General features: G+C 46.7%; 1 protein-coding gene across 2 annotated transcripts in view; it reads right to left on the reverse strand.

Moving 5' to 3' along the window:
- Window positions 1-8,832, reverse strand: part of BFSP1 (beaded filament structural protein 1) — a 38,570-nt gene extending 29,738 nt beyond the window's left edge. The window contains exons 1-2 of one of the 2 annotated variants that reach the window (XM_055545402.1): window positions 8,218-8,832; window positions 2,890-2,950 (exon numbers count right to left, since the gene is read on the reverse strand). In XM_055545402.1, the coding sequence (XP_055401377.1) occupies window positions 2,890-2,950; window positions 8,218-8,591 (435 nt within the window). In that variant the 5' untranslated portion in view covers window positions 8,592-8,832. Of the gene's footprint in view, window positions 1-2,889; window positions 2,951-4,077; window positions 4,144-8,217 lie in introns of those variants that run through there. The other variant, XM_055545403.1, reaches the window with a different exon arrangement.
- Window positions 8,833-26,395: the final 17,563 nt, after the last annotated feature.

Here is a 26,395-nt window from a genome sequence, read left to right on the forward strand (position 1 = left end):
CCTCCCTGCCAACTCTGGGCTCACGTCTGGGTGCCCACCTGCCCAATTGGCCTGAGACCATCCAGTTTCTATCAATCGACATGTGTGATTACTAAAATTTCCTTCACTCAGTGCCCTGATTTGGACAACATGTCAGACATTCACACATGGACAGACACAGAAGAATCACACAGTGGGTGATATCCACAAAGCAACACTCAGTGTCCCAAGTGTAGTTCTGACCCTCCCACCAACTGGCAGAATAGTCCTGGACAACAGAGATCGGACAAAGCCAGGGGACCTGCAACCAACACCCTGAGCAAACCCTGACAGTCTGAAGTCCCTGCCTGGAGTTCCATGTGGAGAAGAATCTTTTTTTAATTTATTTTATTAAAGTGCAGTTGATTTACAATGTTTTGTTAATCTCTGCTGCATAGCAAAGTGACTCAGTTATACACACATAAATATGTTCTTCTTCATATTCTTTTCCATTATGGTTTATCCCAGGATATTGAATATAGTTCCCTGAGCTCTACAGCAGGACCTGTTAATTTCTGCTACATAGCAAAGTGACTCAGTTATACATACATAAATGTGTTCTTTTTCATATTCTTTTCCATTATGGTTTATCCCAGGATATTGAATATAGTTCCCTGTGCTCTACAGCAGGACCTTATTGCTTATCCATTCTCTATACAACAGTTTGTATCTGCTAATCCCAACCTCCCACTCCATCCCACCACCACCCTCCTTCTCCCTGACAACCACAAGTCTCTATATTTGTGAGTGTGTTTCTATTGTATAGATAGGTTCATTTGTGTCATGGTTTAGATTCCACATATAGTGATATCATATGATATTTGTCTTTCTCTTTCTGACTTACGTGATTAGTATAGTAATTTGTAGGTCCATCCATGTTGCTGCAAATGGCATTATTTAATTATTTTTTAAAACTGAGTAATATTCCATGGTATATATGTGTGAACGTGAAAGTTGCTCAGTTGTGTCCAACTCTTAGGGATCCCATGGACTATACAGTCCATGGAATTCTCCAGGCCAGAATACTGGAGTGGGTAGCCTTTCCCTTCTCCAGGGGATTTTCCCAACCCAGGGATCAAACCCAGGTCTCTCGCATTGCAGGCAGATTCTTTTCCAGCTGAGCCACCAGGGAAGCATCTTTTTTATTCATCTGCTTTATTCATTCATCTGTTGATGGCTATTCAGGTTGTTTCCAAGTCTTGGCTACTGTGAACAGTGCTGCTATGTACATAGGGGTGCATGTATCTTTTCAAATTATGGTTTTGTCCGGATTATGGTTTTGCCCAGGAGTGAGATTGCTGGATCATATGGCAACCATTTGGAGAAGACTCTTAAGGCCACATCTGGGTGCAACAGGGAAGGGTGACAGATTTTATCAGCAATGAGGTTATGGGTGGGGAAGAGGAGAAGGTGAAAGCAGCCAGGCACCCTGAATAAGCAGCCCTTCAACTCATCAGTCCCCGTAGGTCCTTCCTTCTGACATTTGAGCTCCAAAATGATCAGAAAAGGACCATGCTCAGACCTATTGGCCACGGATAACCTCTGCAGTCCAAGATCTCTCTGCTATCTGGTAGTCTAGCTCTCCTGGCTACAGCAGAAAGATCCAGTCAGTTAGGAAATGCTGGAGGATCCAGAAAAGGAAACTGCCCCGGCAGAGAACACTTCCCCCTAAGCTCCAGTACCTCCCTCACTGAGACGGTTCATACTTCGAGAGTGAGGAGTTTGAGGGGAAAAGGAAATTTCGTCCTCTGTTCTCATGGGACTTTCCCCAGGGAGGAGTCTTCTTAAGACTCTTAGCCAACAGGATACGGTAGCACTGATCCAAGTAACCACTGCCTGGAGCAAGTCCTCTCCCAAGTTTGGTGCAAACCACAGCCAGCCTCTGTGACACTGACGTCCTAATGGCCGAACAAAGCAATGAGCTTCATTGTCTAGAGATCTCTCACAAGCTCGTGTAGCTTGTGGGATAGGAGTGCATGGGGGTGTGTGCACTCACTCACAAAGATTTCATTGAAGTTACAAGCCATGAAGGAGGGCAGCAGACAGACACAGAGAACAGACTTGTTGCCAAGTTGTGGGGGGAGGGGAGGGATGGATTGGGAGGCTGGGATTCGCAGATGCAAATTATTATACGTAGGAAGGATAAACAACAGGGTCCTACTGTACAGCTCATAAAACCATCAGTTCAGTCGCGCAGTCATGTCTGACTCTTTGCAACCCCATGGACTGCAGCATGCCAGGCCTCCCTGTCCATCACCAACTCCCGGAGATTACCCAAACTCATGTCCATTGAATCGGTGATGCCATCCAACCATCTCATCCTCATCCTTAAAACCATAATGGGAAAGAAGATGAAAAAGAATGTACATATATGTATAACTGAGTCACTTTGCTGTACAGCAGAAATTAACATTGTAAATCAACGGTACTTCAATAAAACTTTTTTAAAAAGGAGAGTGACCTCAAAAGACATGGAGGAGTCTTGAAAGAACACAAAAAGGAGGCGTGTGGAACAACAATCGTTCAGCTGCTTAGCTCAATCCCACCATGCTATGCTATGCTATGCTATGCTATGCTAAGTCACTTCAGTCATGTCCGACTCTGTGCAACCCCATAGACGGCAGCCCACCAGGCTCCCCCGTCCCTGGGATTCTCCAGGCAAGAACACTGGAGTGGGTTGCCATTTCCTTCTCCAGTGCATGAAAGTGAAAAGTGAAAGTGAAGTCGCTCAGTCGTGTCCAACCCTCAGCGACCCCATGGACTGCAGCCTTCCAGGCTCCTCCATCCATGGAATTTTCCAGGCAAGAGTACTGGAGTGGGGTGCCAATCCCACCATGAATCTACTCAAACCCCAGGTCGGGCTCTGCTTACCTTGTTGAGTCGTTCCAGCATCTCCTTCAGCAGCAGTTGACACTCACACTCATTTTCATACCTGCAGACGGGACACAGAAGGCAGAGTGGGGCATTCAGTCAGCCTGAGTCCTGCGCCCTCTCTTTATGGGAAGCGGGAGCTGATGCTGTCTTTCAGAGCCCACTCACCCTTTCCCAACCTTCTCCATGGTATACATAGGGGGCGCCGTACATGGAGACCCAGGCCCAAGCCCCCAGCACCCCCTCCTAGCCACCCAAGGATGCAGGAATCAGACCTCAGCACAGCTGTCACCCCAGGACCGCAGTTACGGTGCTGGGGGCTGCCCTAAGGTTCTGCCTCAAACACCACTGCCCTGACCTCACCTGGCTATCCTATACTATTGTATTCATCCACCTGAGACAGCTTTTCTGGATTGTGTCTTTTGATCCTTACAAAACCCTGGAAGAGAGCAGCTGCTGTTACCCCCATGTGAAAGATGGGGAAACAGAGGTTGAGAAACTGGCCCGAGGCCCCTGTAGATGCTCTGGGCGCTTCACTCACAGCCTCAGCATCTGTCAGAATCGTTCTGCACACCCAGAGCCTCCCCTGGGCTGGGGGGCAGGGCAGGCTGGAGGTCAAAGAGCCAGTCCGCCTGGGAGCAGCCTGCAAGCTCCAGAGTGGGGACACACACGCCCCGGCTCCCTCCCTCCCAGCTGGGACCACAGACGTGCGCTCTCCACCCCACAGGTGGGCACGAGTGGTCACAAAGGTAACTTGCCGGATGAGGCACCGCTTGGTCTTTCCCTGCCTCCCTCACTTCCCCACTCCCCAACTGCTGCTCCCTGACACCATCCCCCAAATAAACAACTTTCTCAGGCTCAGCTCCTGGAGGACTTCACACATAGAGGGGTGAGTCAGGATTCAGATGTGAGCCTGCCACATCTACCACACTGCCTGGGTACAGCGGGGACACCACCAAAGTTATAAGCATGCACAAGATTAAGAAAGCAGCCAGTGCTAGGAGCACGTGTATTTTTTTCTCCTAGTCTGCTTCTTCCCTGGAGTCCTAAAAAAAAAAAAATAAGAAAATGCTAAAGATCAAGGAAGCAAAGAAACACCAGAAATCATTCTGATCAGAATAAGGTTCCCTCTAGGGGGAATTTCACCCCTGAAGAAAAAGAGAAAGCCCCTTCCCCAACGACCCCCACCTCACTTCCTGTAAGCTGTCCCCAGTATCCATCCTAATAGGAGATAGGAAGCCATGTTTGGAAGCCACAGGGCTGCCTAGAATGAAGACTACATTTCCCAGCCTTCCTTGCAGCTCAGTGTGGCCATGTGACTCAATCCTGACCAATGGGAAGCAAGCATGCCTGTGGCCTCTTGAAGATATCTTTGGTAAGATATGGTGTAGGTGTGTCCTTCTACATCCCTTCCTCCATCTTGTCCCTTGAAACACCAATGCTGCCTTCTTGAAGGCCACACACAGCCTTGTGGGCCTTGATTACCCTAGGGTGCCATACTAAACTGCTAGCCCAGACCTTACACAAGAAAGAAACAATCTTCCACTTGGGATAAGCCAATGTTAACTTGGAATTTATTTGTAGTTGAAACTAATCCTACTTAGCACTTAGCCCAACCTACAAAGCCTGGCTTTCTGTATCCCTGCACACCCATGCCACAGGTTCAAGTTAGGACTTTACACTGACAGGTGCTGGGAAACTGCAGCTCAAAATCAAAAGTCCTGACCTCAGGGAAGAACACTGTTCTCAGTGTCCCCATTTCCAGAGCCATCCAAGAAGCTCAGCTGTAACCAGTAAGCAAAATATATGTGCATAACTTTTTCTTTTCACACCAGGATGTCACATTTAGCAGTTTGTTTTCTGTGTGGCTCTAATGAAGCCAGAAATGATTTTTTTTTTTAATAGTTAATTCCTTTTAAAAATAAAAAAAATTTAATTTTCTTATTGCTTTTTCCTGCTAGAAACATCCAAGAATTTCTATACGTTAAAAACATATTTAGGGATTTCCCTGGTGGTCCAGTGATTAAGACTCCACACCTTCAGTGCAGGGGACCCAGGTTTGATCCTTTGTGGAGGAACTAAGATCCCACATGCTGCACACAGCCAAATACTTTTTAAAAAATAATTTTTAAAATGTTTAAAACATACTTAATAAACAAGATATTAACCTAGCTTCATGCTGTAGACAAGTCTAGGTATTATATTAAAGACGGGCGATCTCATTATAAAGAATTCATGGTAAGAATTCATAATATATTCATATATTCATAGAAGTGAATATAGAAGTGAATTCATAAGGTGGAAAAAACCACTTTGGCTTCAATCATCTGACTGACAGAATTAATTTTAGCTTTCAGCAATTTGGATAATTGACTCATCATTGTATTTTGTATGCATCATTGTATTTATAGTATTTTGGTAGTTTTGTTTTATAGTTTTTATTTTATTTAGCCTTTCTTTGATGTGCTAAAGACCTGATTTTGAAATTATAGAACTATCCAGGTAAAGAATATGCCTAACAAGGCTGCATATACCTTCCTGTTTCTGCATTAATTTCACCTATTTCTGGCTAGTCATCACCACACCTCTGGAATTAAACCAAACTCAGTGTATGTCCCCAGTGTATTACAGATGTGTATAATTTTTACAATGATTTTCTAATCTCACTACCCAATTTTAATTATCAAAACTTCTCTAAGGGGGCACTGGGAGGGAATAAACTAATGAGAATTATCAAATAAATCAGAGAGCCTGAGGGGCTGGCTCCATGATGGACACACAACCCAGAATCAAGTAAAATCAGGAAAACTCAACACAGCCACCCTCCATTGAGGGCTCTCAGGAGTCATGCTTGCCCAACCAAATCACAGCCGACTGTGACCCAAGGACTGTGGCCTAGGTAAAGGCCATCTGGGGATCTGGGGTATCCAGATGACCCATGGAGCTGCCTTGTGTCAACCAACATTCACCTCCATTGCTTTAGGTAACATGAACTTTATATGAGTGAAGGCCTCACTCCACAGGCGTCCAAGGAAGGTTTCTCTCCAAGACACAGCATTCTGGAAAGGGTGTGGGCCTCCAGGCGAAAAACTCAATTTCAAGTCCTGCCACCCACAGGCCCTCTGCAAACCTCAGTTTTCCCTTGAAGAGCTATAGGGATTTTCAGGTGCCTTCTTCCAGGATCAAAACCAGAAACAGGGACTTTCCTGGCAGTCCAATGGTTAAGACTCTACACTTCCACTGCAGGGGCTAAAGGTTCAGTCCCTGGTTAGGGAATTAAGATACTGCATGCCACACAGCACAGCTAAAAAGAAAGAAAACCAGAAACAGCAGGGCTGATGGAATGAATGCTTATGATCAGATAAACAGGCTCGATATACAATGCTGAATAACCTGTTCACATCTGGGGCTGAGAATATGTAATACAAACACAGAGCACATTTGAAGAAAACTCTCCAGCTACCCTAGACCAGAGATCCTCAAACCTGGCTGTTCACTGAAATTACCAGTGGAGCTCATTAAATATGGAAATCCTGGGCTCCACTTGAGGTCTCGGATCAGGTCTACCTCTGAATTTTTTTCATTAATTTATATAATTTTTAAACATATAAATCTCTTACATGGTCAGAGAATTTTTTAAATGACATCAGAAAATGTTAAAATTCTCCCTCTACCTCTGTTCGTCCTCCCTTATCCTCATAGGTAAGCAGTGTTGTTAGGTTTCTGTGTGTGTGCTTGTGTCCTTTTGCAAGCAAAAAATCTCTATGCCTCCCCCTGTCTTTTTAAAATAGATAATAATAACACACTATTTTTTTTTTACAATTGCATAGAATTCCATTGCATGAATGAAGCACAATTTCATAACCTGACTCCTATTAACAGGCATTCAGGTTGGTCCCAGATCTTAATTACTGAGATCATGCTGCAGGGAATATCCTTGTGGACATGTCCTTTGACGAGTATCAGAGGGAACTGCCCAGTGGCGCTAGTGGTAAAGAACCTGCCAAATGCAGTAAACATTAAGAAATGCTGCGGGCTCGATCCCTAGGTCAGGAAGATTCCCCAGAGAAGGAAATGGCAACCCACTCCAGTATTCTTGCCTGGAGGATTCCATGGACAGAGGAGCCTGGCAGGCTACAGTCCATAGGGTCATAGAGAGTCAGACTACACTGAAGTGACTTAGCACATGCACACACAGAATATCCGAGGATAAATTCCCTGGAGCACCCAGCTGAGTCAAAGTGCACACTCATTTATAACCTGGAAAAATGTTGACAAATTGCTGAGCATCTTTTTTTTTTTTTTCTTTAACCGCTTTTAGGGTGATTTTAAAGCATTATTCATTCTATCAAAAGGGGGCACATTGCCCAGGACCAGGACTTTTGAAACTTCAATGTTTAACTTAAATGCTGAATCACCTGGGGGGTCTTGTTAAAGTGCAGTCAGATCCAGGAGCTCTGGGGGTGGGCCCAAGAGTCTCCTTTTTTAACAAGCTCCTGGGTGATGGGAAACTGCTGGTCCATGGATCGCACTTTGAGTAGCCAGACCCTAGAGGACACAGGTTGAAACAATGTCCAGGTGTCAGCTGTGATACAGTGAAGACAGTTAGACTTTGCATGTTCAAGACCTGAATTCCAATCCTGGTGCAGCAGTCACCAGCTGAGTGACCTTTCCCCTAAATCAATACATTGTCTGAATCCCAGTTGCCTCATCTGTGAAATGGGTTGCAATACCCTCTATAACAGGATGAGCCTGGAGCATTAATAAACATCCATCATGGGGTGGCAAAGAGTTAGCCTCACTTAGCAACGAACAACAACAATCTCAAAAACACTATGCAGAGCAGAAGGAGCCAGACACATAGAATATGTCTAGAAGATTCCATTTTTTGTGAAATTCTAGAACGGGCAATAGTAATCTATAGTGACAGAAATCAGAACCCTGGGCGCCTCCGTTGAGGGGACTGGGGAGGGGGAACCAAAGACTGGGAAAGGGCAAAAAGGAACTTTTTGGGTAGAGGAAATATCTTGTTTTAGTAGTTAAATGGGTACCTACGTTTCTCAACTCATTACACGATGCTCTTGAATGTGTGCATTTTATTGCATGTAATTATATCTAGATATTAAGATAGGTTTAAAAAGTAAATTACACCATTTCATGTGACACGGCATCACAACGGAAGCTAGCCCTAGTTCAGGAAAACGCACCATGTGCGTGCCTCCGCGGAGATAAAGTCACCGGTCGCCCGGAGATCAGAGACGGCCCTCCCAGCCCAGTGGCCGCGCGCTCCCGGCCCGCGCCGCCTGTCACCCTAGAGGCGCCGCTTACTTGCTCCGGAACTCGTCGAGCGCGCGCTGCGCCTCTGCACCCTGGCGCTCCAGCCGGGTGCGCTCGGCTGCCAGGTCCCGGGCGCGCTGGCGGTTGCCCTCGACGTGGCGGGCCAGGGCATCCTCGGGGCCTGCCAGCTCGTCCAGGCGCTGGAAGGCGTCCAGCTGCCTCCGGAGGACGGCATGGCGCTGCTCGAGCGCCCGGGCCCGCTGGACGTGAGCGGCCACGCGCTCGCCGAGCCCCTGCAGCGCCGCCAGGCTCGGCGCGGCCGCCCGGGCCTCCGCCAGGCGGTCCGGCTCTGCGGCGCGCGGCGCCTCCTCGGCGCGCTCGTACTGCTCCTTGCGGGTTTGGAAGACGTAGCTGCGCCGGTACATGGCTCCTCTGCGGGCGGGCGAACGCCTGGGTCCCGGAGGCACCTAGCCGAGCCAGCAGTCCGCTAAATAAACATCGGAGGCCCAGGGTGCGCAGCTGGGACGTTCCAGAGCGTGTCAGCTGTCTCTCCACGCGGCGCCCAGCCTCGGGAAGAACAAAAGAGCGGTGGGGCCCGCTTTTGTGCGCTGGCTTAGCGGCCCATAGAGCTCTGAGGGTTGGAAGGTTACCCAGCGCCATGAGGGTTTTGTTCCGGGATTGCCGAGCCCGAGCCCGTTGCTTTTGAGTAAATGGAGGGTCAGGAGGACAAAAGAAGCATACCTTTCTTCTGACTTGTTTCCACTGTGGAATTGCGAAGGAAGCCCAAGGGGGCTGGTTAACCTTGGTCTAGCTGGAGAGCCCAAGGACTCCTGGCTTTGTCTCTTCTCTCTCTTTCTGTCAAGCTCTCAATTCTAGAGCTTTTTAACAATACCTTTTTCTTTTCTGATTACTTAAGCAGCTACTTTTCATAATTACACCATGGCATTAAAGACCCCTTTTAAGTGGTTCTTAACCTTGGATGCAATATCAAATGGCACTTCTCAATAAATTGTGAGGTGTGTCGCAAGATCTTACTGATACTTGAACGTGTTTGTAAGGAATCTCTTCTTTGCACAGTAACTCAGAAAACCTTGCACAGTTGTTACTATTAATACTATCCTGAGGCTCATGGATTCTGACAGCCTTTCTGGAGTAGGAGATGCAAGCCGAGCTCCATCAGGACACTGGCATAATAGATTCTTCCAACCAAAGAAAAAATTCTTACAGCCTAAAGATTTGATAAATTGGCCAACTCTAAATTAGATATATGAAGGAATTTGTGTCACTATGTTTCATTTTAATTTATATTATGGAAATAATAAAGCTAGGCTTTGACAAATTTAAAAGTGAATTATGGGTGTTGAAAGAAATGAATAGCATTTGATGAGACTGTTCCTAGATAGAAATATTTTGTCCTATCTCCAAGTTAACGAATCATTATCAAAAGCCTGTTTTCATAAAAAGATTAGCAGTACCATATAATTAACAACTCTGTTGATTGTATATAGTATACTACAAATTAAAGTCATAGTTAACAAAGAGGAAGAAAATTACACAGATCTTTGTTGGGTTTCTCGGAATTTATTTTTTCTCCAGAAAGACTAAGACATGGATTCAGTCTAGGATGAATCTATGTAAGGGCCAAAGTTGTACTGGTAGTGTAGTTATTCTATTTTCTTGTGTTAAGTCATTTAAAAATAGATTTTATGATCAAATCAAGGAGAACCAACGCTCATTAATATTTTATATAGTATGGCACACATATACCATGCTGATGCCATAGCAAATTGGTTTCAGGCTTCCTAGACAGCAAAACCAACATAGAACAAGAATTGATTTATTTAAAAAAAAATCATTCCTTCCTTTTGACATCATATGTCAGGTATTTCAACAAAACACGCTGACACCCCGCCCCCTAAACTAAGTAGCAGATGAAAAGTCATTTTTTGTCTGATGCTTAGTTTGCAGGTCAGCTGCAGGGCTTTTGTGCAAGCTTCAGGTCTTCTGATCCACCAGGGCAGCTCTGCTCCCAGTGGAACTGCTCTTCCTGGAATTCTCAGTGACAGAAGGATGGGAGCGAGCCCAGATACACAGAACACTCCAAGCCTTTGTTGGCTTTGTGTCCACTAACATCCTTTAGTGAAACCAAAGCACAGGGGGACTTTCCTGGTGGCCTAGTGGCTAAGACTCTGCACTCCCAATGCAGGGGGCCCACATTTGATCCCTGGTCAGATTGAAGACAGGAGAAGAAAGGGACGACAGAGGACGAGGTGGTTGGATGGCATCACCAACTCGAGGGGCATGAGTTTGAGCAAGCTCCAAGAGTTGGTGCTGGACAGGGAACCCTGGCGTGCTGCAGTCCATGGGGTTGCAAAGAGTCAGACACAACTGAGCGGCTGAAGTGAACTGAACAGGGGACTAGATCCCACGTGCCACTGTTTTAGCCACGTGTTCTGGGAAACAAACTCACTCAGAAGGACAATGCAGATAGTGGAGTGCAGTTTATTACACCGGCGGGCCCAATGCAGAGTCTCCTCTTAGCAAGGACCCCGACCAGTTTTTGTGAAAACCTTATATACCCTAAGTGTACATACACAAACCCACCTCCCCAAATTTCCTGACAATCAAAGTTAACCTGTGATTCATATGCCTTAAGCCTAGGTAGTTAACAGTGGACAATTATCAATAGGCCTGTGGTCATACCCCAATAAGCATAATAGAATGTATGATTCTATTCGGTTACACAGATTATTAGGGTATTCTTTTAGCGATGGAGAGCCCTGGGGCTCTTCCTTCTGGGGCCGGTATGTCGTTTCCAAAGATACTGGGCATATAGCTCAAAGTCCACAGTCCGGCCCAAGATGGAGTCCTGCTTTCAAGATAGAGCCTGTTCTCCTTCCTCCTTCATTCCCCCTTCTTGATGCTCTTAACTCATAGTACGAGCATCATTCATAGGGATATATTGTACCCTGGCTCTCCGACTGTCAATTTGGGTTACAAAGTTCATAATTCATTGTAAGATGCTGGGTCCACAAAGCAGAACTATCAAGGCAACTATAACAATGTTCCACCAATCACCCCTCACACAAGATAGTACCGGAGTCCAGAAAGGAATGTTTTTATTTGACATTGCTTTTACCTGGTTTTTCATGTCATCTATGAAGTGACTTAGCAGTAGCAGCAAACCAGCTGATACATTGCTGGAGAAGGCAATGGCACCCCACACCAGTACTCTTGCCTGGAAAATCCCATGGACGGAGGAGCCTGGTAGGCTGCAGTCCATGGGGTCGCTGAGGGTCGGACACAACTGAGCGACTTCACTTTCACTTTTCACTTTCATGCATTGGAGAAGGAAATGGCAACCCACTCTCCAGGCAAGTGTTCTTGCCTGGAGAATCCCAGGGACGGGGGAGCCTGCTGGGCTGCCGACTATGGGGTCGCACAGAGTCAGACACGACTGAAGTGACTTAAAAGTAGCAGCACAGTAGCTGATACATTGCCAGATAAATCAAGAATATATACACAACATTCAGCCTTAATTATAGCACAGGTACCTCCTTGCGCAGCTGTAAGCATGTCCAAAACCATTCTGTTTTGAATTACCGATTTTACTACTTCTATGAAACTGGTGTTTACATAATATGTAACCCCATGACCCAAGCCTATTGACTGTAGGTCTGGCTTACACCAAGAGAACAGGGAGAGACTATGATTGACAAGAGAAAGGAAAGTCTCTTTTTGTTGTCCCAGAAAAGAGCAGAGTGGTTTAAAATCTCCTTGGCAGAGTGGTGACACCTGCCAGGAATGTCCATCCATCACAGACAGAGGCACAGCCCCACAACAAGGAGGCCCCCTGTAGGGCCTCCCATATACAACTTCATCCAGAGAATAGCCATGGGACCACGGGGTTATCCTGAGTCTGAGCAGAGCCGTTGGAAGCAGGTCCACCCAGGAGCAGCAGTCTCCAAATGATCCATTTGGAGAGTGTCTCTTTAAGTGTCCGGTTGGTTAGTTCTACCATCCCAAAACTCTGGGGCCTATAGGCAGTGTGCAGTTTCCATTTGATGCTTAAAGTTTTGCTTACTTGTACTAAATCAGCTACGAAAGCCGGGCCATTGTCTGATCCAAAGCTAGTAGGAAATCCAAATCTGGGAACTATTTCCCTAAGCAGGCACCGGGCTACTTCTGATGCTTTTTCAGTCCGGGTAGGGAAAATTTCTACCCATCCTGAGAACGTACATACCATGACAAGCAAGTAATGGTAGTGTCGGTGAGGTTTCATTTCAGTGAAGTCTGCTTCCAGGTGTTCAAAGGGCAGCGTGCCTTTCAGCTGAATCCCCGGAGGCTTTTGTCTATGCCGAGAGGCAGCATTAACCTGTGAGCAGGCAGTGCAGTTCTGAGATTCTGTCCTGCCTAGGGAAGAGAGGCGGGGAACCAAGAAATATTTTCGAATTAGCTCTTCCAGTTTATCATGGCCTAGGTGGGATGCTTGGTGTGTTTGGCTTACCAGAGTGGGTGCCAGCTCCTCCGGTACCAATAATTTGCCACTTGGAAATTCCCACCATCCCTTTTCAGTCTTGATGGCCCCTTCCACTTTGGCTAGTTGGTTTTGGGCTTCAGTGTATTTTGGAGATGCCAGAGTTAGCTCAGGCAGCTCTGCCAATACGAGAGCTTTAATAGAGCCTTCATTTGTCACCTCCAAGCCCTCAGCTGCTTGTTTAGTGGTCTCATCTGCCAGTTTGTTTCCCGGAGCCTGGGGAAACATCCTCTTTTTGATATCCTCGGCGGTGTATGACTACAACCCTTGCTGGTTCCCAGACAGCATCTAATAGGGTCAGAATTTCTTCTTTACTTTTAATGACCTTTCTGCTGGCTGTCAGAAGAACTCTCTCTTTCTATAAAGCCCCATGTACATGTAAAATAGCAAAAGCATACCTGGAGTCTGTGTAAATGTTTGTCTTCTTACCTTTTGATAGCTGGAGGGCCCAGATTAGAGCATATAGTTTACCCCATTGAGCAGACCAGTGTGATGGCAGAGAGCTAACCTCACCGATGGTTTCTTCCATGACTACCGCATATCCCGACAGTCATTGTCCTTGTTTCACCAGGCTGGTGCCATTGCTGTACACAACCCAATGTGGGCCCGGGATTGGCTGGTCTCTCAAGTCAGGTCTGCTGGCATAAACTTCTAGGATTTCCTTGCAATCATGGGAGGGCCAGGGCTTCCCTCATAGCTCAGTTGGTAAAGAATCTGCCTGCAATGCAGGAGACCCGGGTTCGATTCCTGGGTTGGGCACATGCCCTGGAGAAGGAAGTGGCACCCCACTCCAGTACTCTTGCCTGGAGAATCCCATGGACAGAGCCTGGCAGGCTACAGTCCATGGGGTCACAAGAGTCGGACACGACTTAGCAACTAAGCTGCTGCTATTATTACTACTACTACATGTGAGGGCCCACCTTCTCCCACAGGAAGGAGAGTGGCTGGATTCAGGGCCTGACAAGGCTCAATAGCAACACGGGGGTTCTCACATAACAGTCCCTGTTATTGAGCAATCCGGGATGTCGACAGCCATTTATGGGGGTCCCCTCGCAGGAGAGTGTTGACCTCATGCATGACTTTTATGATCAAATCTTGGCCCAAAGTCAGCTTGGTTGCCTTCTGGACCAGTAAGGCAACCACAGCAACTGCCCATAAGCATCCTGGCCACCCAGTGGCAACATTGTCCAGCCATTTCAAGAGATAAGCCACGGGTCTGTCCCATGTCCCCATAGTCTGGGACAACAGTCCCATAGCTACCTTGTCCTTTTCAGTCACGTAGAGTAAATGGCTTAGCAAGGTCTGGCAGGCCCAAGGCGGGTGCTGACATAATTGTAGTGGGTTTGAGTTCTATTTCCACTGGGACTTGTTTTACAAGCCTGGGAGGGTTGTCTTCCACCCAGACCTGAGGGAATTGTTGAGTTAACTCACTCTCTCTCGATGGTTTAGCCCATCCGGTTTCCCTTCCAGGAGATCGTGTAACCTCCATTCATCTTGGGGGTTACTGAGAGTAAGAGTAAATAAGTGGTGAAGCCCACTCAAAAAGTGGATCTTTCATGGGGGGGAAGGTCACTTGTGCCCCCAATTTAGACAGCAAGTCTCTTCCCAACAAAGGTACTGAGCATTCAGGGATGTATAAAAATTCATGAGTCACTTAGTATCCCCCCATCTGACATTTTCGGGGTAGACTTGAAACACAAAGTCTGCATTTATCTGCATTTATCTGCTGCTGCATCTGAGACCCAGCAGCCTCTGGATCTATTGGTATATAAAGTATACAGGCCTCGCACAGTCTTTCATAGAACTCAGAGGGTGATTCACTTTCCCTTTGAATCACTTTGACGGGTTTTGCCCTATTTATAGGTTTTTGGCCCCCCTCTTGAGACCTTGTAAAACAGCTGCCCGATCTCTCCAGGTGGCCCCTCCCTTCCTCTGTGTTACAGTCCCAGCGGGGCCTCTCATCGGGGGTGGCTAGCTCTGCCCACTGCTGCGGGTTTGTGGTACCCTCGGGTGCCACTTCTCTTAACCATTTTCTGGCCTCGGGATCCTGTGTCTGTTCTCAGTGATGAAGAGGGAGACTAGTAGTTGGATTATGTCATCCCATGTAGGGCTGCTGCTGCTGCTGCTAAGTCGCTTCAGTCGTGTCCGACTATGTGCGACCCCATAGATGGCAGCCCACCAGGCTCCTCTGTCACTGGGATTCTCCAGGCAAGAACACTGGAGTGGGTTGCCATTTCCTTCTCCAATGCATGAAAGTGAAAAGTGAAAGTGAAGTCGCTCAGTCATGTCCGACTCCTAGTGACCCCATGGACTGCAGCCCACCAGGCCCCTCTGTCCATGGGATTTTCCAGGCAAGAGTACTGGAGTGGGTTGCCATTGCCTTCTCCGCATGTAGGGCAGTGGGTTCGAAAAATAGTCTCCATTAGCCTAATCTGGTAATAATAGGCTACAGGGGGTTGATGGTAGTGGCCGTCTGCCCCCTGAACCGGAGGCTGCTGTAACTCTCTGAGGGGCATTTGTAGCGGGGCCCTTTCCTCTGGCTCCTTAGCAGAGCGCAGCCTCTGTTTGATTCTGGTGTCTCCTTTCCCCTTCCTGTCAGTACTCACCGGAAGAGGCGGGTATAGCTTAGGCGGTTCGGCTAAAGCCGGATCCTGAAAGTGTTGGCCAGAGGCTTCTGCACTGGGATCAGAGCCTGCCGAGGTGGTGGCTCTACGACCTCTGGGAGAGCTGGCGGAGGAGCAGCGGCTGCTGCAGGAACTTCACCTGGCCCTGGATTGGGCGTTAAGGCAGCCTCCGGTCCTAGTGGAGCAGTGGGCAGCTGGCATGTCATCATCCAGTATGGCGGGGGCATGGGGGGGCAGGTCATCCTCGTCCAAATCCTTCCAGATCCCAGAGGGAGAAAGGGGATCGGCGTGTCTTCACCTGCCGGTCAGCATGGCCGAACCAGAACACCACATGGTTCAAGACTGTTTCTCCCTAAAGTCTGTTCTGCCTTGATGGGCTTGATCAGGTGCGGATGAAAACACAGAGGGGTTAAATATCCCACGTCCCAGGCCGTCTCCAGAAAAGCCAATTCATACTCACTTATGTATCCCCTTCCTTCTAGCCTGACAATTATGAGGGGGTCAAGAATTTCACAGCAGACAGGACACCTCCTGGGGGAGGGAAGAATATGAGCACACAAGGACCAAGTTTCTTCTCCTAAAAAATCCCCTCGCGATTGCTTGGTAATAATTTTCCCTAAGACAGCGTGGACACACCTCCTAAATGACCTTCACAAATTTCCTCCCTAAACCCTAACACGCTCGTCGACCTGTGTACCAAGCAATCGCTGCCTGCTTATTCCAGGCTCCTGTGGGTCTGTGCCCCTTCTAGTCCCTCCCAGGCAGGTGATCAGGCCCCCTCTTCCACCCTGCCAGGTAGGTTCCTGCTCACCTGAGTGCTAAGTTCCCCTGCTGCCGTCCACTACCTGCTAACATGAAAGGTCCAGACGTTGAGAAGCAAAATCCTTCCAGAAGGGCGAGGCGCCTTCCCCCCTCTAGAAGATTCAAGTTGGAGTAGTCCCAAATGGGACTTGTCTCCTCAAAGTGAGGAGTTTCCTGGCCAATGCACCAAATGTCGTAGCCACGCGTTCCAGGAAACAAACTCATTTAAAAGGACAATGCATATAGTGAGTGCAGTCTATTACACCAGTGGGCCCAAGGTAGAGTCTCCTCTTAGCCAAGGACCCTGACTGGTTTTTGTGAAAACGTTATATACCCTAAGTGTATGTGCACAAACCCACCTCCCCAAATTCCCTGACAATCAAAGTTAACCCGTGATTCATATGCCTTAAGCCTAGGTAACAGTGGACAATTATCAATAGGCCTGTGGTCATACCCCAATAAGCATAATAGAATGTATGATTCTATCCGGTTACACAGATAATTAGGGTATTCTTTTAGCGATGGGCTTCCCTGGTGGCTCAGAGGTTAAAGGGTCTGCGTGCAATGCGGGAGACCCGGGTTCAATCCTTGGGTTGGGAAGATCCCCTGGAGAAGGCAATGGCACCCCACTCCAGTATTTTTGCCTGGAGAATCCCATCGACGGAGGAGCCTGGTGGGTTACAGTCCACGGGGTTGCAAAGAGTCAGACATGACTGAATGACTTCACTTTCTTCCAGTGGGCCCGGTTTTCCAGTTGGTATGTCGTTTCCATAGATACTGGGCATATAGCTCAAAGTCCACAGTCCAGCTCAAGATGGAGTCCCGCTTTCAAGATAGAGCCTGTTCTGTTTCCTCCTTCACCACAACTAAGGGTTTGCATGCTGCAGCTAAGACCCGGTGCAAGTCAAATAAACAAATAAAAACACTGGTGGCTCAGTGTTAAAGAATCTGCCTGTCAAGGCAGTGGACACTGGTTCGATCCCTGGCCTGGGAAGATCCCACATGTCTCGGAGCATTCAAGCCCATGTCCCACGACTACTGAGCCTGTGCTCTAGAGGCCGGAAGCTACAGCTACTGAGCCCACGTGCTGCAACTACTGAAGCCCACATGCCCTAGAGCCCGTGCTCCGCAACAATAAGAAACCCTCAAAGAAGAGTAGCCCCTGCTCATCACAACTACAGAAAGCTCTCACAGCAACAAAGACCCAGCACAGCCAAAAATCAGTAAATAAATGAATATTAAACAAAGCAAAGTACCCAGCCACAGTCAAGGGGCAAGGAAGAGACATGGCCCACCCAAGGGCACTTCAAGGGTGTGGTGTGTAACTCTATCACAACAGAATGAAGCTTTGGGACCAGCCACCCAGTCTGTCACCCATGGAGAGCCCTTTGGGAAAAATACAAACTTCCAGAAACATAACAACAGAAAAAATATTAATTCTGTTTAATCCAGTGGAACACTTAGAAAATATCTACTCACAAAGCATCACCTGGAAGAGTTAAATATTGGACAAGGTCAAGTCCTTACCCTTAAAGGGCAGGAGACAAATTCCTACTTAACAAATAAAGATACAAAGAAATCTGGGATAAGTTCAAAAACAGAGATGGTAACAAAGCACTGTGGTTGCATCAGGGCAGCAGCAGTGAGCGGTGGGTGGGCAGGTAGGCAAGTTAGAATTCCAGATGAAATAGCATAAGCAAGGTGTGTACTCTGAGTTCCCTGAACTTGTAGCTAAACCGGGGCAGGTGTGGCAAGAGGAGTCCCACAAAGGAAGGCTCAAAGGCTCCACATGAGTGACCATGGAACATGGGAATTACCTTCATTCCTTTCACCAAGCCCCACCAAAAATGAGAGTAAGGAATCTTTTGAGATTAAAGTTTCACAAAAATAAGGAAGAAAAGATGACAGTGGACAAGTTCCGTCAACAGATTTTCAGAAGGCTGACCAGGGACAGATTCCGGGAGACTGATGTGGTGCTGTGGAGAAAGCTGAAACCCAACTGTCTCCGGGACTGTCTCCGGGAGGGGAGAAGAAAGCTGGTTCACGCAAGAGGATCTCAGAAAATTTTAGGAATCGTATGTAGCAGATACAGGAGAAGATGGAAGTGAAGGGTAGTGTTAGCCAGTCCAAGTTCGTACTCCTTGCCACATGACAGGTCAATAACTGGAGAGATGAGTTGTCAGGGTAAGGAACAGAGACTGAGAAGATGGTGACTTGTGTCCCAAAGAACCATCTTCTTTGAGTTAGAATTCAGGCCATTTTTATACTAAGAAGGAAGGGGGGTGTGGCTGGTTGTTGCAGACTTCTTGGTGCAGGAATCCTTTGTTCTAGCAGCTGTCCAGGTACATCTTGTCACAATGTTCCTATAAACCTCCAATAAGACAAGTGTTATTCTCTATTCTGCAACTTTTTATCTCTATACAAATGGAAAAGTGTTACCCCTTTAAAGGTCAGAGCTCTGAGAAAGGACTTTCAAGTACATTCCAGACTATAGGCAGCCCGCTTTGACAGAAGGTGCAGACCCCGGAGAAGTTAGCACGGGCAACAGGGCACAATGGTTACGGCTAGAGGAACAGACCCAACATGGAATCAGGTTTGTTCATCTCTGTCACAGTAGAGCTGAAACACAAGAGGGTTGCCTGAGAGTCTGCACGGGAGCAGTTAGCATTTCAGATCTCACACTCTATCCTGCACAGCCAGGCAACCAACCAATCTTCATCATGACAGGAGACCTGAAAGTTATTCCAGGTAAAATTGAACAAGAGATGTCTTGACTTCAAGGTGGCTGGGCATAGCCAAGGGCAGGACAGTGGCCAGATGAAGCAGCTGTGGGTGGTAGGAGCTCAGCCAGCAAACCCATCTGGCCCCAGTATGGTAAAGGGGAATAGTCACTTACAGAACAAGGGTCACCATGCATCCCAGTTCACCTGAGACCATCCACGTTTACCCCCTTTATCACAGTGTGAGTGTAGATGTCTCCCTCTTTTACTCCCAAGAGTATTGCGGTTTGTCTGAGGACACAGCATCTCATCCCAGCCTTGAATGCATCCGTTTCAGTTCAGCCGCTCAGTTGTGTCCAGCTCTTTGCAACCCCATGGACTGCAGCACGCCAGGCTTCCCTGTCCATCACCAACTCCTGGCGCCTACTCAAACTCATGTCCATCACATTGGTGATGCCATCCAACTATTTCATCCTCTGTCGTCCCCCTCTCCTCCTGCCTTCAATCTTTCCCAGCATCAGGGTCCTTTCCAAGAGTCGGTTCTTCGCATCAGGCAGCCAAGGTATTGGAGTTTCAGCTTCAGCATCAGTCCTTCCAATGCCTAAATCTAATCATATAAAAACATCCAGACAAACCCCAAATAAGAAATGTTGTTAATAAGAATAGACGGGAACAATATTTTTTTAAATGTTAATATCATAAAAGATGAAGAGAGACATGGAAACGTTCCAGGTTAAAGGAGACATGACATCCAAATGCATAGTGATCCTAGACTGGATTCTGTACTGAGGAGAGAAGACGCTGTAGGATCACCTCTAGGTCCACTGGCAAAACTGGAAGATGGACAATAGATTAGAACTGAATCAATATTGGATTTACTAAAGTTTATGACTACTCCACAGGCAAGTAAAAGAATGTCTGTATTCTTAGAAAATATCCTCTGAACAATTTGGGGGTAAAATGCATGATGTGTGCAACTTACCCTCAAATGATGGTTTAAAAATTACTTGTATACATGTACACATAAACATAAATATTGACACATATAGACGGACTTGCCTGGAAGTCCAATGGGGCCCGGGTTCCATCCCTGGTCCAGGAACTAGATCCCATATCCTGCAACTAAGAGTTCACATGCCACAACTAAAACTCACACACACCGCAGCCAAGACCCAGCACAACCTAATTAACTAATCAAATGCATGAAAAGAGAAAGGAAGTGGGGCATAATAGCAGCAATAGTAAGCTGATAACTATTAGTAAAGGTAATAATAGCAACTATTAGTTACTATTCTTAATAGTAACTAATAATAGTATTAATTAGTATTAATTGTTACTAATAATAGTAACAATGAATCTGGATAAAAGGTGTATGGGTGTTGTTTGTACTATTCTTGCAGTTTTTCTTAGGTTGAGATGATTTTCAAAACCATTTGGGAAAACTGTGATCACCTTATACATGGAGCACTTTGCAATGCAGACATCTGAAAAAGATCCTTTGCTTCACTCTATAGCTGTGTAGCTACGAAAAAAGCAAAGAGAGGGAAGGGGACAGAGAAGAAGCAGTTTAGTCAACTGTGCAGGAACAATAGAAGAAAATGATCTGTAACCATTGACCAATTTTAATCATGTGAAATATGTGATGACATCAGTGAAATGTTTATAACAAACATGAACGGGAGGAGATAAAACAAAAAGCCACATGCATGGTGATTTTGGCCATATAAAAATATATATAATTAGAAATTAGTTTAATCTACCAGGCTTTATGTTCATCACATCTTTTTATTGCCATTTTAACTTGCTTCAATACATGATATTTAAAAAAATTTGATTAACATGTTTATCCACTGAACAAATACAAAAACTAGGCAAAGATGGTTTGTCTTTTAGTCAGTTTCATACTCGATAGAGTTTTAAACCTTCCCTTTCAGTTAAGATACATTCTGAGTTTGCTCTGGGCTTTTTATAAACATAAAGGGTAGAGGGGGGTTCCCTGCCATCTGATAGTTGTATGGCCTTGAATGATTCCTTTAACCCATTTTCTGAATTGATAGATCTGAGCTAAGGTGTCTGTATGAGCTTCCTGCTTGTTATGGGCTGACTTGCGTCCTCTAAGATTCATATGTTGAAGTCCTCACCCTCTGGTTCCTCAGAATGTGACTGTATTTCGGAGACAGGGCCTTTGAAGAGGTAACTCGGGGCAAATGAGGTCATGTGGGTGGGCCCTGATGAAATATGACTGGTGTCCTGATAAGAGGAGGAGATTAGGACACAAACAGGAAAAGTGAAAGTCGCTCAGTCGTGTCTGCCTCTTTGTGACCCCATGGACGATACAGTCCATGGAATTCTCCAGGCCAGAATACTGCAGTGGGCAGCCATCCCCTTCTCCAGGGAATCTTCCCAAGCCAGGGATTGAACCCAGATCTCCCGCATTGCAGGCAGATTCTGTACCAGCTGAGCCACCAGGGAAGCCCAGACAGGGACAGAGGGGGAACACCTCGTGAAGATACAAGGAGAAAAACAGCCATCTACAAGCCAAGGAAAGAGGCCTCAGAAGAAACCACCCTGCTGACACCTTGATCTCAGACTTCTAACCTGCAGAACTGTGAGAAAATAAATTACTATTGTTGGAGCCCCAGGTCTGCGGGACTTTGTTATGGCAGCCCTGATAGTCTAAGAGGCTGCGGGAGCATTCTGATTCTATACGGTCTCCTTTGATAGTCTATCCTTTCCCAGGACATAGAGATGTGTGCCACAAGAGGGCCACACTGCCCTAAGAGTGGACACCTGCCTCCTGGCCCCTAGGGCAATTGCAGTCAGCAGCGGGTGGCAGTGGGGGGGAGGCTGGGTGCACAGATGCACAGCTTGAAGCCATGCCACCAAACTGGAACAACAGGTCCTGCAGGAGAGGCTCTTACTGAGTAAAGTGGCCAACAACACCAGAGTGAAAGGGCAAACCTCTGACTCCCAGGCCCTGCTCCTTAGACCAGCCTCCCCATCAGCTGTAGAGCAAGCTCGGCTGCCATATAAGTGATGTGTCACCGTGAAGGCAGACAACGGAGGGAGAAAGACACTCAAAAGCAAGGCTCTTTCTCCAACTGCACACGCACTGTGGATGCTACAGGCTTTCGGGAAAGTGAAGCCGCAGGTTCTCTCACTGTCAAAGCCAGGAGGGCACTAAGCATCTACCTGCTTTCCTTCGGGTTCAGTACAGACACCGAAGCAAATATCCAGTGTGCTGATATGTGTATTCCTTGTGGTTTTGGACTGATGGGACCGAAAAAGTATGACAACTAGATTCAGTGCATGAACTTGAATGGGATTCTAGACCAGAAAAAATAAAACGCTACCATGAAACATTACTGTGATGTTTGATGAAATTCAAGTATGGAAAAATGGATTAAATAGTAATAGTATGTGTTAAACTGCCTAACTTTGATAATCATTCAATGGCATATGAGAAAAGGACCTTGTTCTCAGTAAATACATGCTGGTTTAAGGAATAATTAGGCACAATATCTAACTTACTGGCAGTGTTTCAGAAAACAAATAATATATACATGTATATACGATACAGGAGGGTATGGCAACCCACTCCAGTATTCTTGTCTGGAGAATCCTCATGGACAGAGGAGCCTGGCCAGGTACAATCCATGGGGTCACAAAGAGTCGGACGTGACTGAGCGACTGAGCACAATATATGATATACACATATAAATCAATTCATAGAATAGTAAAACAAATGGAGAAAAATATAAATAATTGGTGAATTTAGGTAAGGGGTATAGTAGGAGTACCCTGTACTATTTCTGCAACTTTTCTGTAAGTTTGAAATCATAAAAAAAAAAGAGAGAGAGAGCGAGAGAAAGCTGCCCTCCAAAATCCCAAACACCTCTGGAAAATGTGTGCTGAGAGTAGATGCTTCATAATGATTGCAAGAAAATGCAAAAATGCTCCTTTGATTCACCAGGTGGTATCATGGTTTGATTCACCAGGATTTCATGGTAGGAGCTTAACACACGAATGATGAAGGGGTTTTGAAATATACCTAAGCTCACCTTCCCTGAGCACCAGACGATGGGGCACAGCCATGGAATGTGGTCAAGACCTTGTCACACCTACTTATGCATTATCACTCTGGTTATGTGTGAGAAGTGGTCGTATCCTTGACCCCAGGGATGCCGCAATGAGTCATTGTCCCAACAGGCAGCATTCTCAGGACCAAGTTTGGAGATGTCTCTTTCACAGTTATAATTTCTTGTGGATTTCAATCCAGCCATGCTGTTCATATTTCTGCTCTGTACTTCTCTTCAAGATATCATTAAATGGACCTACTGCCACATTCAAGTTGGGTCAGGGTACATCTGAACCACCCCCTTCTCTTCTAGGAATAGATTGTCCAGTGGTTTGATGTATCATCAAGCCACAGTTGGCCAAATGGCATGCTCACTTTGCCCTAAAAGGAAGCTGTTCCAGACTCTGATTCACACCACTTAGGAAATGGATCCCAAGGAATTAGACACAAACATCCATGAAGGCATTTCTATTAGGAATACACGTCACAGATTTAAGCCTACACCTGGTGTATCCATTGTTTCTACGGGTCCATACTGCTTTCTTACGGATAACAAGAGGAACTGATTGAGCTATTTCACAAGAGATGTCTTATCTTCCAAAGTGTACCAGCTTACCTTTGACCTGAAATTGGGAGGGATGCTATTCCAAGTTATATCTTTACATATTACTCTTATAAACTTTTAATTTTTTGGCCACACACACGGCCTGTGGGACCTTCAGTTCCCTCAACCAGGGGTGGAACCCATACCCCCTTCAGTGGCCTCACAGTGTCTTAACCACTGGACCACTAGGGAAGTCCCAGCAATGTTCTTTTTAAATATATGATTCATTTTTTCCATTTTTCCTATTGATGGTGGTCTCCAGGATGAATCCAGTTTCAATCAACATCCAGTGCTTTAGTCATTGGTTATACTGGAGACAAAGTGGGCTCCTTATCACTTTGAAGGCTGTTAGGCCTCCAAATTGGAGAACGGTTCCCTCAAGGAGAACTTTAACTACCTCAGAGTTTCTTTGTCCAGGTGAAATATGCTTTCATCCATCCTGCAAAAGTGTCCACAAACACTAAGAAGCATCTGAAGTTTTCCGCAGCCCCTCTGTTTGCCAGTCCTCAGTGGGGCAGGTTCCTCTCTAGGACTGAGTTCCCGAGGGGTGAGGGGGTGTCTAGAGCAGGCTTTGGATTGTTTTTTAGCACAAATCACGCAATTCTGAGTGATTTACTAGATGGTTCTTTGCAGATTAGGGCCCATTATATGCTTTGGAATCCTTGGTAAGGTGGCATCTCTCCCGTCATGGGTTTTATTATGAAGGTGCCTCCGGAGAGTATCCAAGCCCCAGGGATCAAAACAATTCCTTCTGCACTGTATTTCCAGCCCGGCAAGGTGTGATCAAGAGTGAATTCCTTTCTTCAACCCCTCCCTTGTCCTTTCCTGAGTACACTGGCTGGGATTTTGACAGAGCTGGGAAAGACGTGACCCTCTCACAGCGTGATGACTGCCTTCTTTGCAGCGTGGTCAGCTAACTGCTTGCCTTTTATTGTATGAGTTTCGACTCTTTGGTGTCCTGGGAGGGGCATTACGGCCACTTGTGAGGGCTTATGGGCTGCCTCTGACAGTGGCAGGATTTCAGCAGTGTGATTTGTGTCCTTAGTATTTGAAGTAAGGAAGCCCCTCTCTTTCCAGATTACCTCATGTACATATACTGCAAAAAATGCAGAGTGAGGGTCTGTATATATGTTCACCCACTTCCCTTCAGCAGCAGAGACAGTTCTTGTTAGAGCAATGACATATGCCTACTGGGCTGAGCTCCCTGGGGACAGGTTTCACTTCAACACTCCTCTCTGGGGTATTTCTGCATACCCAGCGCATCACCTGCCTGGTCCATGAAGCTGCTCCCATCAGTGAACACCTCCAACTCCGGCTCAGCCCAGGGTTGGTCTGTTAAGTCTGGTCTGCTGGAGGACACCAGCTCCGTGTTGTGTGGGCAGTAATGCTCTGGGGGTTGTGTGGCTCCCATCAGGAGCAATGTGGCTGGATTCAGGGCTGAGGAGCCCTGCTCTCTTACACTGGGATTGTCTAAAGAGAACGGCTTGGTACTTTCCCATTCTCCCGGAGGCCAGCCAATAGCCCCCTTTTCATTTCAGTAAAGGAAAGACGTGGTGAGGGACGTACATAGTGAGGAGCTGCCCCAGGGTAAGTTTCTCAGTTTCCTGAAGTCTGTCACAAGTAGCAACTACAGCTTGAAGGCAAGGGCACCACCCCTTACCAGGATGATCTAGCTGCTTTGAGAAGTAGGTGACAGGCTGAGGGATGTCTCCCAGAACCTGAACTAACACCCGAGACTTACCCTTGTCTTTCACAGATTTTCTTCAGATGTGGTAGTCCAAAAGCGTGGGCTGAGATTAACTTTGTTTTTATTGTTTCAAAGGCTCTCTTGTACTCTTCAGCCCCAGTAAGGGGTTTGTGTCCTCTATGTGAATGGGGAAATGTTATACATTGCCAGATTGGAGTTTTGAGAATGGGCTCTTGGGTATATTCCAGGCTACAGTCAATATTCTTTTACCAAAAGTGCAGAGCCCACAAGACTAAGCCCCAACAGTAGAGAACAAACCTCAGAGCTGAAGGAACTGATCCAATATGGAGTCAGGTCTGTTCTTCTTTTTCACAATAGATTTGGCCCAAATCCAGAGAACGACTGATTGCAACCATGTGACTTGTTGGTTCATCTGGATAAGGCTCTGAGTGATGTGGGTGTTCCTGCTGCTCCACCCTCTGCTTCCTGCTCCCGGTTGATTTCGGCTGACTCCCACCACTTCATTAATTTCAAACTTGTGTCGTCTGGCTTTCCTTCTCACCCTATAGATACCATCCTTTTCTTCATTTGTCTACATCCCTTGGTTTGGATACCAATATGTTCCTTTGCATCTCTTACACCTCAGCTCATGCATATTAATTCATGAACATGGATGTCAAGACAGGTCTTCACACCCGAGCCCCCATGGCTGAGCCGAGATACCTTCTGGCGAAGGCTCCACCTCTCTCTCTACCATCCTGGCTACCAGCAGCTCTTTGAGGGCGGAGCCAATGACATTAATGCTGTTCATTCTCCAAAGACCGTCACCGCCAGAGGATTGTCCCAGAGACCCACCTTCCACGATTCTCCAGGCTGCTTTAAATCCCAAAGGGCTGGGTCTCTGGGGTTGCATCGCCTATCTTCCATGTCCTCTGATTTCTTGTGCAGTTTGGCAAACAGGAGTCACCAGCAGGAGGTCAGGGAGACCCCTTTCCTACCTCCCTCTTCTTCAAGCATGACCCCCACCTGTTCCTGCCAGTTCCTGGGCCCCTCACCATGCTTGATGGATTGATACACTTAACCCCGCCCAGAACCCTAGAAGTTGTCCCTTGATTAAATCCTCTCTGGCTAGACTGTTTGTGTCATTATTTCCTGCTAGATACAGAAGAACCCTGATG

The sequence above is a fragment of the Bubalus kerabau genome, chromosome 13 (genome assembly GCF_029407905.1).
Source record: "Bubalus kerabau isolate K-KA32 ecotype Philippines breed swamp buffalo chromosome 13, PCC_UOA_SB_1v2, whole genome shotgun sequence".
Taxonomy (NCBI): Eukaryota; Metazoa; Chordata; class Mammalia; order Artiodactyla; family Bovidae; genus Bubalus; species Bubalus kerabau.